At 38.3% G+C, this 14,275-nt stretch overlaps 1 protein-coding gene across 1 annotated transcript in view; it reads right to left on the reverse strand.

The window, feature by feature from the left end:
• The window catches only part of LOC107297214 (lipoxygenase homology domain-containing protein 1-like), a gene marked incomplete at its 3' end in the record, with an annotated part of 116,762 nt that overhangs the window by 88,158 nt on the left and 14,329 nt on the right, over positions 1-14,275 (reverse strand). Inside the window, exons 5-6 of the mRNA XM_015826572.1 lie at positions 12,865-13,049; positions 1,314-1,412 (exon numbers count right to left, since the gene is read on the reverse strand). Coding sequence (XP_015682058.1) covers positions 1,314-1,412; positions 12,865-13,049 — 284 coding nt within the window. The remainder of the gene's footprint in view (positions 1-1,313; positions 1,413-12,864; positions 13,050-14,275) is intronic.

Genomic DNA, 14,275 nt, shown 5'->3' on the forward strand with positions numbered 1-14,275 from the left:
GGGAGAAAGAGAGGGAGAGGGAGGGAGGGAGAGAGAGAGAGAGAAAGGGAGAGGGAGGGAGAGGGAGGGAAAGAGAGAGGGAAAGGGAGAGAGAGGGGGAGAGAGAAAGGGAGAGGGAGGGAGAGAGAGGGAGAGAGAAAGGGAGAGGGAGGAAGGGAGAAAGAGAGGGAGAGGGAGTGGGAGAGAGAGGGGGAGAGAGAGGGAGAAGGAGAGAGAGGGAGAGACAAAGATGGCACTGGTTTCTAGGCTAGCACCTTAACTGCTTCACCTTACTGTCTCAAACAAGGCAACGGCACAAAATAATGAGTGAATTCTAATTGGGAAAGGGCACAACTTGAAACAGTCCAAAGAGTCAGCCCTGCATTTCAGATTTGGTTCCATTTTCTCAATCTACTTGCTGAAAATTTTGCTTCAGATGTGAATACCCGCAGCACAACAGGAAAACAGCAAAGGGATTGGAAATTGCGGAAATGGTGCTACAAATTTCCTTGTGTTTGCTCTTTTCTTTCTCCAAACAGTTTAAAGCATGTCCATTCCAATCGTAGTATCAGAGACTTCTGTTCCATGCACGAATCTAAATTAAAGCATCCCCAAACAATTGTCTAATCTCTGTTCAAACGTAGAAGGTGATCAGGCTGAGCCCGAAGGAGGGAGGGAGTCAAACGCGTTATAAGTCTCGAATCCCTGCGTGCCGGCAAGAGATCTAAGTCCAGCCCACCTTGAATACCTCTCTTATCTTATCATTTCCCTTAATGGTCAGTTGTTCAGGCTTTCGTAGAGAGCTTAAGCTTGCGATGAATCTTCCTACTCACTTGAATTGTCTGGATCTTCTGATTTCTCTGGCACTTGACACTTGAATTAGTTATCTAGAGCAGTGTTTCTCAACCTTGACAATTTTAAGGCATGTGGACTTCAACTCCCAGAATTCCACAGCCAGCAATGCTGGCTGTGGAATTCTGGGAGTTGAAGTTCACATGCCTTAAAATTGTCAAGGTTGAGAAACACTGCTCTAGATAACTAATTCCACAGTTAAACAGTTAAACACAATTAAATTCCACAGTTAAACCACAGGTTTGGTTTTTGTTCTTAAAAATCAACATCCGGGTCCAGGAATGGAGGATCTTTAAAAGAGCTCAAGAAACAACACAACTTTGTCAGAATGACGTCATAGGTCTTCGTTCTGGGAACTGTGGTTTGCTACAAACTCTGAAGGGAAATATCTACTTTATTGATCGTATTTAATAACCGCCCATCTCCCTTATTAGGAGACCAGCATACATTAGTCTGTGTAAATGTACGTTAGGGAAGGGTACCTGTGTCTCCGTTCTGCCCGAAAATGTTAACGAAAACATCAGCATCTGTTCCACTGCCATTGACATCACCTGTAAAGACTCGGACCACGTATTTGTTTACTGCAAGGGGAAAAAACACACCATATAATTGATTAAAACAGAGGCGTAAATGTCCGAGGAACGATCAAGCAAGCTGGAAGTGTCACAAAAGTGCATTTGCATTGGAACTTAATGTAAGCTCTAGATCGAGCAATCTCATAGGAAAATAACCACCCTTTCTTGTGAGTTGCAACATTCTTAGGGCTCAGTTAGATGGCTGCACTGATGCTCCAGTGTGTAAGCCAGCAAAAAAAGTACAATACCCTCTTACTGGTATTATGATGATGATTTATTACTCTGTTGCTTTGCATGTATACTGAGAGTTTCTGCAACAGAGACGAACTCCTTGTGTGCCTTATCACACGTGGCCAAATAAAGTATTCTATTCTATTCTATTCTATTCTATTCTATTCTATTCTATTCTATTCTATTCTATTCTATTATCTAATTCTATTCTATTCTATTCTATTCTATTCTATTCTATTCTATTCCATATTTTCTATTCTATTCCATTCTATTCCATTATCTAATTCTATTCTATTCTATTCTATTCTATTCTATTCTATTCTATTCCATTCCATTCCATTATCTTATTCTATTCCATTCCATTCCATTATCTAATTCTATTCTATTCTATTCTATTCCATATTTTCTATTCTATTCTATTCCATTATCTAATTCTATTCTATTCTATTCTATTCCATTCCATTCCATTCCATTATCTAATTCTATTCTACTCTATTCTATTCCATATTTTCTATTCTATTCTATTCTATTCCATTATCTAATTCTATTCTATTCTATTCTATTCTATTCTATTCTATTCTATTCTATTCTATTCTATTCTATTCCATTCCATTCCATTCCATTCCATTATCTAATTCTATTCTATTCTATTCTATTCCATTCCATTCCATTCCATTATCTAATTCTATTCTACTCTATTCTATTCCATATTTTCTATTCTATTCTATTCTATTCCATTATCTAATTCTATTCTATTCTATTCTATTCTATTCTATTCTATTCTATTCTATTCTATTCCATTCCATTCCATTCCATTCCATTATCTAATTCTATTCTATTCTATTCTATTCTATTCCATTCCATTCCATTCCATTCCATTCCATTCTATTAGAATAGAATAGAAGAATAGAAGAATAGAAGAATAGAATAATACCATTTCAGACAAATGGCTGTCAAATCTCTTTTTAAAAACCTTCACTGTTGGAGCATCCACAACTTCTGGAGGCAAGTAGTTCCACTGGTTAATTGTTGTTAAGTGAATCACCTGGTTATTAATCTGACTTCCCTGATTGATTATGCTCGCCAGAAGGTTGCAAAAGGGGATCACGTGACCTTGGTACAACAGCAACCGTCATAAACATGAATCAGTTTTCAATCCCCTGGATTTTGATCTCTTGATCGTGAGGGATGTGACCAAGTTCATCAATGTGAAGAAACGGTCATAAGTCGCTTTTTTTTCAGTGTAACTCTGAGCGTTCACTAAGGGAAGTGTTGTAAGCCGAGGACTACCTGTAGTGCAAGATCAGAAGACGGGGAGCAATGTGGAAGTAGAGATGGTTAAACTGATCCTTTTATCCCAAGATGAAAAGACATTTAAGTTAGCTTCTCTCTCGAAGTTGCTTTCCAGATGCTGTGCTCACAATGAGAAAGAAAACGACAACTTGATTTTGTTTTTTGTGAATCAGACAGGCCTACTGTTATAGAAATGGTTTGTGCACATTGTAATGTGCAAAAGCAAAAAGTTGTGACTCATGTTATTATCTTCTACTGGGTCCAAGAGAGTCGGAGGTTGGCGCCTTGTTCATTTCTTCTTTTCTTTTCCTGCACGATCTTCTTTTTCTTCCGCCTTCCCTCTTTTCTGATTCTCTATCACTTTTTAAAAAAAATTCTGTTTGTATTTTATATTTTGATAAATCAATAAAATTATTATTATTATTATTTTAAAAAAAGGAGAAGAAGATGTGGAGAGGCCTGGTCCATAGACCCGCCAAGGGCCAGACATGACTAAATAGATAAGATCACGTGAAGTATTAATACCACTCTACAATGCCTTGGTAAGGCCACACTTGGAATATTGCATCCAGTTTTGGTCACCACGATGTAAAAAAGATGCTGAGACTCTAGAAAGAGTACAGAGAAGAGCAACAAAGATGATTAGGGGACTGGAGGCTAAAACATATAAAATGGTTGCTGGAATTGGGTATGTCTAGTTTAATGAAGAGAAAGACGAGGGGGGACAGGATAGCAGTCTTCCAGTATCTCAGGGGCTGCCACAAAGAAGAGGCAGTCAAGCTATTTTCCAAAGTGCCTGAAGGCAGGACAAGAAGCAACGGATGGAAACTAACCAAGGAGAGAAGCAACCTGGAACTAAGAAGAAACTTCCTGACAATTAGAACAATTAACCAGTGGAACAACCTGCCTCCAGAAGCTGTGAATGCTCCAACACTGAAAGTTTTTAGGAAGAGACTGGACGGCCATTTGCCTGAAATGGTATAGGGTTTCCTGCCTGGGCAGGGGGTTGGACTTGATAACCTCCAAGGTCCCTTCCAACTCTATTATTATTATTATTATTATTATTATTATTATTATTATTATTATTATTATTACTACTACTACTACTACTACTACTACTACTACTACTACTACTATAAGGCCTAACTCACAGGTCGGCAACCTGCGGCTCCGGAGCCGCATGCGGCTCTTTGAGCCTTCCCCTGTGGCTCCCAGCCTCCTCTGCCATTTGCAGAGAGAGACAGAGACAGAGAGAGGCACTTGCACTTTCCTGCTTCTCTCTCTGTCTCTGTGTGTGTTTGTGTGTTTGTGTGTGTGTGTGTGTAAAAGAGAGTGGACCCACGGTGTTCTCCGACAAGCTGAAAAGCTTACTGGGTGGGGCTCCTCCCTTTGCTGCATCTCTGCAGGAAGCAGGAAGGGCAGGAGAGAGCTAGCTAGCCCAGCTATGCTGACTCAGGAATTCTGGGAGTTGAAGTCCACGAGTCATAAAAGAGCCGAGGTTGCCTACCCCTGGTCTAGCTGAATGTAACCCCTGAGCTTGTTGGAGAACAGCTAGAAGCCAGCTTGCCAGGTGAGCAGAAGATTGGAGAGGGGGGGAGAAAGAGAGAGGGAGAGAGAGGGAGGGAGAGAGAAAGTGGGAGGAAGGGAGAGAGAGACACAGAGAGAGACCCTTTGGACATCTAAAATAAAAATAACACTGCATATATCCTTTTAGATATCAAAAGGGTTTTGCGGCTCCCAGTGTTTTGTTTTTGATGGGAAACGGGTCCAAGTGGCTCTTTGAGTGTTTTGGGTTGCCGACCCCCGGCGTAACTTGTTCAGAGAAAAAGACCAATAAGGATAGCACTGAGAAAAGACCAATAAGGATAGCACTGAGCATTCCAGATATTTCTGCAGACATTCTCATTACAAAAATCAGCTGAAAATATAGGCAGAGAGTCTTGGAAGTTAATTGAAAGCACTGGATTTGATTTATAGCAAACCTTTAAAGTAATGCTTGTAAAGTAGTTGTCTTTCTCCCTCTGCTGGTCAGATAAAAATGGAGTGGTCTCTTAACATTAGATTTCATTGTAAAACTGAACATCTGGCACAGTTTTGAGAACCAAAAAACCCACAGCTTTTTAGTCTCTTTTATATTAAAAAACACAAAAAAAGGAGTTGATGCAATTCAAACTTTGAAGGTGAGGAACAGATAAAAAGAAAGGTGAAATTAAAGTTTGAATACATTGAGGTATACCGAAAATAGAATAGAGTAGAGTAGAGTAGAGTAGAGTAGAGTAGAGTAGAATAGAATAGAATAGAATAGAATAGAATAGAATAGAATAGAATAGAATAGAATATAGAATATTAGAATAGAATAGAATATAGAATATTAGAATAGAATGTAGAATAGAATAGAATAGAATAGAATAGAATATAGAATATTAGAATAGAATAGAATATAGAATATTAGAATAGAATGTAGAATAGAATAGAATAGAATAGAATAGAATAGAATAGAATAGAATAAAGAAAATATGGAATGCAGAATAGAATAGAATAGAATAGAATAGAATAGAATAGAATAGAATAGAATAAAGAAAATATGGAATGCAGAATAGAATAGAATAGAATAGAATAGAATAGAATAGAATAGAATATAGAATATTAGAATAGAATAGAATATAGAATATTAGAATAGAATGTAGAATAGAATAGAATAGAATAGAATAGAATATATAATATTAGAATACAATAGAATAGAATATATAATATTAGAATAGAATAGAATAGAATAGAATAGAATAGAATATATAATATTAGAATAGAATGTATAATAGAATAGAATAGAATATATAATATTAGAATAGAATAGAATAGAATATATAATATTAGAATAGAATAGAATAGAATAGAATAGAATAGAATAGAATAGAATAGAATAGAATAGAATAAAGAAAATATGGAATGCAGAATAGAATAGAATAGAATAGAATAGAATAGAATAGAATAGAATAGAATAGAATAGAATAGAATATAGAATATTAGAATAGAATAGAATATAGAATATTAGAATAGAATGTAGAATAGAATAGAATAGAATAGAATAGAATATATAATATTAGAATACAATAGAATAGAATATATAATATTAGAATAGAATAGAATAGAATAGAATATATAATATTAGAATAGAATAGAATAGAATATATAATATTAGAATAGAATAGAATAGAATAGAATAGAATAGAATAGAATAGAATAGAATAGAATAGAATAGAATAAAGAAAATATGGAATGCAGAATAGAATAGAATAGAATAGAATAGAATAGAATAGAATAGAATAGAATAGAATAGAATAGAAGCTGAAAGGGACCTTGGAGGTCTTCTAGTCCAGCCCCCTGCTCAAGCAGGAGAGACACTGCAAGCTGCAACTCTTTTGAAAAAGCACACCGTGCCAACATCACAACACTCCAGTTGCCGTCTCGCCAATATTAGGAACATAATTTGCAACTGAAATATATTAGCTACTTTACTTGTCTTTATTAAATAAGCTCCCTTTTTAAAATAAATTCTGTCTTTTTTTCTGTTAAATGGCTTTAATTTCATACTGGGCTGCATTATTGCGGGCCACCGTTCTGTGCTTATCTCTGTGGAGATTCTCAGTCCTCTCCCTCTTGGTTGTCCCAAAGGTGTTTTTTTTTTCCAAGGGTCAACTGGACTTTCTTGTTTTTCTTTGAAGACGTTTCGCTTCTCATCCCAGAAGCTTCTTCAGCTCTGGCTGGAGGGTGAAGAAAGGAAGGATTTCTACTCCTTGCAGTCCTTTTGGCTGTTGGTCAACACACAGGAATCTGGTCAACACCCAGAGCGCTAACGACGAGAGGACTGCAAGGAATATAAATCCTTCCATTCCCCACCATTTAGTCAGAACCGAAGAAGCTTCTTGGAGGAGAAGCAAAACGTCTTCAAGGAAAAACAAAGGAAGTCCAGTTGCCTCTTGAAAAAACCGCCTTTGGGACACCTTGAGCCTATAATAGAATACAGAATGCAGGATAACAGAGCTGGAAGGGACTTTGGAGGTCATCTAGTCCAACCCCCTGCTCAGGCAGGAAACCCTATACCATTTCAGACAAAAGGGCTGTCCAGTCTCTTCTTAAAAACCTCCAGTGTTGGAGCATTCACCGCTTCTGGAGGCAGGTAGTTCCATTGATTAATTGTTCTCACTGTCAGGAAGTTTCTCCTTAGTTCCAGGTTGCTTCTCTCCTTGGTTAGTTTACATCCGTTGCTTCTTCTCCTGCCTTCAGGCACAGTTTTATAATAATAATAATAATAATAATAATAATAATAATAATAATAATAATAATAATAATAATAATAATAATAATAATAATAATAGTAGTAGTAAAGTTGGAAGGGACCTTGAAGGTCATCTAGTCCAACCCCCTGCTTTCCTCTGTTCAAGATCGGGATCGAAAGAGTTTCTCTTGAAGTTAGAGATGCAGAACAATAAAACACAATGTTCTTCGCACACAGCACACAGCCTTTAATTAAGTTAATCACTGCTCAAATGTCTCCCAGGCCCAGTGGCCGAATTGTCTATCACTTGACCTGGTTTGAGAATTGGTTTTTTTTAAAAAAAAAATAATCATTTGCTGCTGTAGGAAGTTAAGGCAACTTCGACTGAAGAATTTATTACAGGAAAGAAAACACCGCAGGGTGGAACGCTATCCCTGCCTTTGACATTCATACCCCTGATGAAAAGGGAGCATCAACCCCCCTTCAGCAGCACTTAGGTAAATAAGAATCCGTGGCGGATTAAATGTGAGAATAATTGCTAGCATGTGGCAAGCTGCGACATTGGCGGCGGAGCAGAAGTTGTTTTGTTTTTTTTCTGGCTTCGCCCCATGACCTGCAGCATCTCCCTTGTAAGAAAAACACACCGTTTGTGAAAAGATGGTGTGAAGTCGGGCCAAGCAGCATGGAAAAATTTGCTCCAGTTTTGGCAGGACCCGTTCACAAGAAATCAGCTCGCCTAACAGTGTCAGCTCCGAGCTTTACATTTTAGTGCCTTTGAAACCTTCCTCGTCTTTTCGTTCCTTGCCCTGGAAATGAACTTTTAGCCACCAGAGATGATCAGCGGCTGACCTGCACAGGGCAGAATCGGCTTTCAAAAACTGAAGAAGGACCAGGGGTGACAGGATAGCAGAGTTCCAGTATCTCAGGGGCTGCCCCAAAGAAGAGGGAGTCAAGCTATTCTCCAAAGCGCCTGAAGGCAGGACAAGAAGCAACGGATGGAAACTGATCAAGGAGAGAAGCAACTTAGAACTAAGGAGAAACTTCCTGACAGTTAGAACAATTAACCAGTGGAACAGCCTGCCTCCAGAAGTTGAGGCTGCTCCATCACTGGAGGTTTTTAAGAAGCCATTGGTCCAGAACAATATAGGCTCTCCTACTTGTGCAGGGGTTGGTCTCCAAGTCCCTTCCAACTCTCTTATTCTGTTAACTTGACAATGACAATGTGATCACCCGTGTTGTAGTTCTATATTGTTCCCCACATACAAGGTGCTATTATTATTTAGGGTGGAAAGAGTACTGGTGTCCAATTCGACATCAATAAAGGAATAATATGTATATAAAATTTATACCCTTTTCTCCATAATTGCCACATTTTGTAGAAGACAAGGGCAGGGCAGGGGAGAGATTGGACTGGACTGGACTAGACTAGACTATGATTAGGGGACTGGAGGCTAAAACATTTAAGGAACGGTTGCTGGAATTGGGGATGTCTAGTTTAATGAAAAGGACGAGGGGAGACATGATAGCACTCTTCCAGTATCTCAAGGGTTGCCCCAAAGAAGAGGGAGTCAAGCTATTCTCCAAAGTGCCTGAAGAAGGCAGGACAAGAAGCAATGGATGGAAACTAATCAAGGAGAGAAGCAACCTAGAACTAAGGAGAAACTTCCTGACAGTTAGAACAATTAACCAGTGGAACAACCTGCCTCCAGAAGCGGTGAATGCTCCAACACTGGAGGTTTTTAAGAGACTGGACAGCCATTTGTCTGAAATGGTATAGGGTTTCCTGCCTGAGCAGGCGGTTGGACTAGATGACCTCCAAGGTCCCTTCCAACTTTATTATTATTATTATTATTATTATTATTATTATTATTATTATTATTATTATTATTATTATTATTATTATTTATTTATTTATTTATTTATTTATTTATTTATTTATTTATTTAATAGAATGGCTGACTTGGGACAAGCTTGGAACTGGTAGCGATTGAATGTAATTCTGCGTGACTTAATAGATATTTCTTGTTTTAATTTTTATGGATGAATATAAACATAGGTAGGAGGAGAAATTGGGTATGTCTAGTTTAACAAAGAGAAGGACGAGGGGGGACAGGATAGCAGCCTTCCAGTATCTCAAGGGTTGCCCCAAAGAAGAGGGAGTCAAACTATTCTCCAAAGTGCCTGAAGAAGGCAGGACAAGAAGCAACGGATGGAAACTCATCAAGGAGAGAAGCAACCTGGAACTAAGGAGAAACTTCCTGACAGTTAGAACAATTAACCAGAATAGAATAGAACAGAACAGAACAGAACAGAATAGAATACGGAATAGAATAGAATAGAATAGAACAAAACAGAACAGAACAGAACAGAACAGAATAGAATAGAATAGAATAGAATAGAATAGAATAGAATAGAATAGAATAGAATAGAATACATATTGGAATATGGAATGGAATGGATTGGAATGGATATTGGAAAATAGAATAGAATAGAACAGAATAGAATAGAATAGAATAGAATAGATATTGGAATATACAATAGAATAGAATAGAGTAGAATAGAATAGAATAAAATAGAATAGATATCGGAATAATAGATATTAGAATATAGAATAGAATAGAATAGAATAGAATAGAATAGAATAGAATAGAATAGAATAGAATAGAATAGAATAACAGAATTGGAAGGAACTTTGGAGGTCTTTAAAAACCTAAGGATTCTTTGGGAAAACTAACAGTTAAAACAGAACAAAATCCAAATTCATTATGCAGACCTGCCTTCCAAATATGGGGGGGGGGGGGAAGGTGCCCATTTCAAGTACCAATCAATAATACTTTACTTTAACAGTGAACAGCCTGTAACTTCAAGTACCTTTGTCTTTATTTTATACCCAGGGGTTCCTTCTGAACACACTGGCAAATTTTCAGTTTATTTTGCTGCTATTTTGAGATAAATATTAACAAGTCTGCAGTGAGACTGTGTTGCTGTCTGCCACCCAGAGTCAATATGTGCGGGTTAGGTGGTCATTTAAATGTGTTTAATGAACAATAAAACAATGTAAAATAAAATAAAAAGTTATATCACTGCACTTCCTGAAAATATATGGTTTTTTAAAAAAATAACTTTGCATAATGTATAGTTTTTTTCCTAAAATCTCCTCCTACAAGGCAACAATTTGGATATTTCTTTGGGGAAGATTTAAATCGTTGCCGTTTTTTCCTCCTAATAGGTGTTTTTTTTTACTGTTGGAGAAGACTGTTGAAAAGGTAAAGGATTGTACATTTCAAATGTATTCATTTATTTTTACTATTTCCATGCTGACTTTCGTGTTTTCCTGGTTTACAGTTTACAAGATACTGCGGTTTCCATTAGCCAAAGATTAACTAAATGTTAGCTTCTGTGACATGAAAATGAAAAAAATTCGATGGTTTGCAAAAATTAAAAGAAAAATGGGATTAGATGAGAAAATGTCAGGGAATCCTCGACTTAACAAGCATTTGTTTAGTGTTTGAAGTTACTGGCACTGAAAAATGTAATTTATGAGCGTTTTTCACACGAACCACCGCAACATCCCCGTGGTCACGTGATCAGAATTTGGATGCTTGGCAACTGACCGGTATTTGTGACAGTTGCAGTGTTCTGGGGGGGTCACGTGATCCCCTTTTGCAACCTTCTGACAAGCAAACTCAATGGGGAAGCCAGATTCACTTAACAACCGTGTTACTAACTCAGCAACTGCAGTGATTCTACTTAAAAACTGTGGCGAGGAAGGTCGTGAAATGGGCTAAAATTCATTTAACAACTGTCTCACGTAGCAACAGAAATTTTGGGTTGAATTTTGGTGGTAAGTCAAGGACTATCTGTGTACCATTTGAATACATATATTCACTGATGCATTCAAGATGGACAGCGATTCATATTTATATGTTACTCATATGTAAGGGTGTAGGTCTATACATATGTTGTATATAGTATGTTTTAAATGTGTGTTGTGTATGTGTACACACTTTGAGAGCAAGCAATTTCATTTTTAATGTGTGCCGTTGTGCCCACAGAAAAAAAAATGACAATAAAGGTTATCTATCTATCTATCATCTATCTATCTATCTATCTATCTATCTATCTATCTATCTATCTATCTATCTATCTATCTATCTATCATCTATCTATCTATCTATCTATCTATCTATGAAGCAAGAAGCAATGGATGGAAAGTAACCAAGGAGAGAAGCAACCTAGAACTAAGGAGAAATTTCCTGAAAATCAGAACAATTAACCAGTGGAACAACCTGCCTCCAGAAACGGTGAATGCTCCAACACTGGAAGTTTTTAAGAAGAGACTGGACAGCCATTTGTCTGAAATGGTGTAGGGTTCCTGCCTGAGCAGGGGGTTGGACTAGATGACCTCCAAGGTCCCTTCCAACTCTATTATTATTATTATTATTATTATTATTATTATTATTATTATTATTATTATCATCATCATCATCATCATCATCATCATCATCATCATCAAGGAGAGAAGCAACCTGGAGCTAAGGAGAAATTTTCTGACAGTTAGAACAATTAACCAGTGGAACAACCTGCCTCCAGAAGCGGTGAATGCTCCAACACTGGAGGTTTTTAAGAAGAGACTGGACAGCCATTTGTCTGAAATGCTATAGGGTTTCCTGCCTGAGCAGGGGGTTGGACTAGATTATCTCCAAGGTCCCTTCCAACTTTATTTTGTTATTGTTGTTGTTATTATTATTAGTAGTAGTAGTATTATTAGTATTATTATTATTAGTAGTAGTAGTAGTATTATATTATCAACAACCTAGAACTAAGGAGAAATTTCCTGACATAGAACAATTAACCAGTGGAACAATTTGCCTCCAGAAATTGTGGTTGTTACACACAGGAGGTTTTTAAGAAGAGATTGGATAACCAAAGAGAGAAGCAACCTTGAACTAAGGAGAAACTTCCTGACAATTAGAACAATTAACCAGTGGAACCACCTGCCTCCAGAAGCTGTGAATGCTCCAACACTGGAAGTTTTTAAGAAGAGACTGGACAGCCATTTGTCTGAAATGGTATAGGTCAGTGGTGGCGAACCTATGGCATGGGTGCCAGAGGCGGCACTCAGAACCCTCTCTGTGGGCACGTGCGCCGTCGCCCCAGTCCTAGGCCTTCAGCTGGGTTTTATAAAACCTTTTCGCCTTAGGCCTCCACTGCGGTGTGCAAAAAAAAAAAAGGTTCAATCAGTCAATTTCAACTTCTCGCGGGAAAAAAAAATCTTGCAAAGTTGGAATTGATTGATTGAACTTTTTAGTCCCACCCAGTCTGCCGTTACCACCGCAGCCACGCCCACCCAATGGGCCACGCCCACCCAATGGGCCACATCCACCCGGCACCCGACGATGCATAAGTGGGTTTTGGGTTGCAGTTTGGGCACTTGATCTCTAAAAGGTTCGCCATCACTGGTATAGGGTTTCCTGCCTGAGCAGGGGGTTGGACTAGAAGACCTCCAAGGTCCCTTCTAACTTTTATTATTATTATTAAATTATTATTATTATTATTATTATTATTATTATTATTATTATTATTATTATTATTATTATTATTATTATCATCATCATCATCATCATCATCATCATCATCACCATCATCATGACGCACCTTTGGGAACATCCATAGGGTTCAGGCTGCCAATCAAATCTCTCACGTAAAGGCCGTCCCCTTCGTCTTTACTCAGCCAATTGTTGCATGGGAAATAAAACCGGAGGTGGGGCCTGTTCATGTCCGTCACAATCACACGGTCAAGGTACCAGCTGGCGTTCATTCCGGTGTTGTCGTGCTCAATCCTGCAACAAAAAAAAAGAGAGAAGAGAAAAAGGGCGCAAGATGGCAATCACTAAAGTCGACATTTTACAATGCCGTGTGTCAGAAGGGCAGCTCCCACAATCCCCTTTTTTTTCTCTGGCCAGGGAATTCTGGGAACTCTAACCCCAGCACAACTTATTGGGGGGGGGAAGAAGTGGTGGTACATTTTCCTTTTGTCGTAGCATTTTTGGCCACAGCGGCGTAGACGTCACACCTACAAAGTCGAGACTCTGAAGTAGCAATTTACCTCTTAATCTATATATAAATAAAAATGTAAATGTTCGTTTGTTCAAAATCTTAAATCTCCGAAGGTTCTTCACCGATTGCTTTGAAATTTTGACACAACGTTGCATTCGAATACGCGCGTGTTTCTATATACCTATATTATATAGATGTCACACCTGTGACAGGTAAAAATATGCTTTTTTGAAAAACAGTGCCATCTGTTGGATGTAAAAGCAACACATGCCAGACTGAGCCACAGCAACGCGTGGCCGGGTACAGCTAGTAATAATACTAATAATGATAAAGTTGGAAGGGACCTTGGAGGTCATCTAGTCCAACCCCCTGCTCAGGCAGGAAACCCTATACCATTTCGGACAAAGGGCTGTCCAGTCTCTTCTTAAAAACTTCCAGTGTTGGAGCGTTCACTGCTTCTGGAGGCAGGTTGTTCCACTGGTTAATTGTTCTAACTGTCAGGAAGTTTCTCCTTAGTTCTAGGTTGCTTCTCTCCTTGATTGGTTTCCACCCGTTGCTTCTTGTCCTGCCTTCAGGCGCTTTGGAAAATTGAATTGAATTTAACAGGACAAAGATTTTCTCTCTAGTTTAACGAAGAGAAGGACGAGGGGGGACATGATAGCAGTGTTCCAATATCTCAGGGGCTGCCACAAAGAAGAGGGAGTCAAGCTATTCTCCAAAGCGCCTGAAGGCAGGACGAGAAGCAACGGGTGGAAGCTGATCAAGGAGAGAAGCAACTTAGAACTAAGGAGAAACTTCCTGACAGTGAGGACAATTAACCAATGGAACAACCTGCCTCCAGAAGTGGTGAATGCTCCAACACTGGAAGTTTTTAAGAAGAGACTGGACAGCCGTTTGTCTGAAATGGTGTAGGGTTCCTGCCTGGGCAGGGGGTTGGACTTGATGACCTCCAAGGTCCCTTCCAACTTTATTATTATTATTATTATTATTATTATTATTATTATTATTA

The sequence above is a fragment of the Protobothrops mucrosquamatus genome, unplaced genomic scaffold (assembly GCF_001527695.2).
Source record: "Protobothrops mucrosquamatus isolate PMUCROS unplaced genomic scaffold, P.Mucros_1.0 scaffold3188, whole genome shotgun sequence".
Taxonomy (NCBI): Eukaryota; Metazoa; Chordata; class Lepidosauria; order Squamata; family Viperidae; genus Protobothrops; species Protobothrops mucrosquamatus.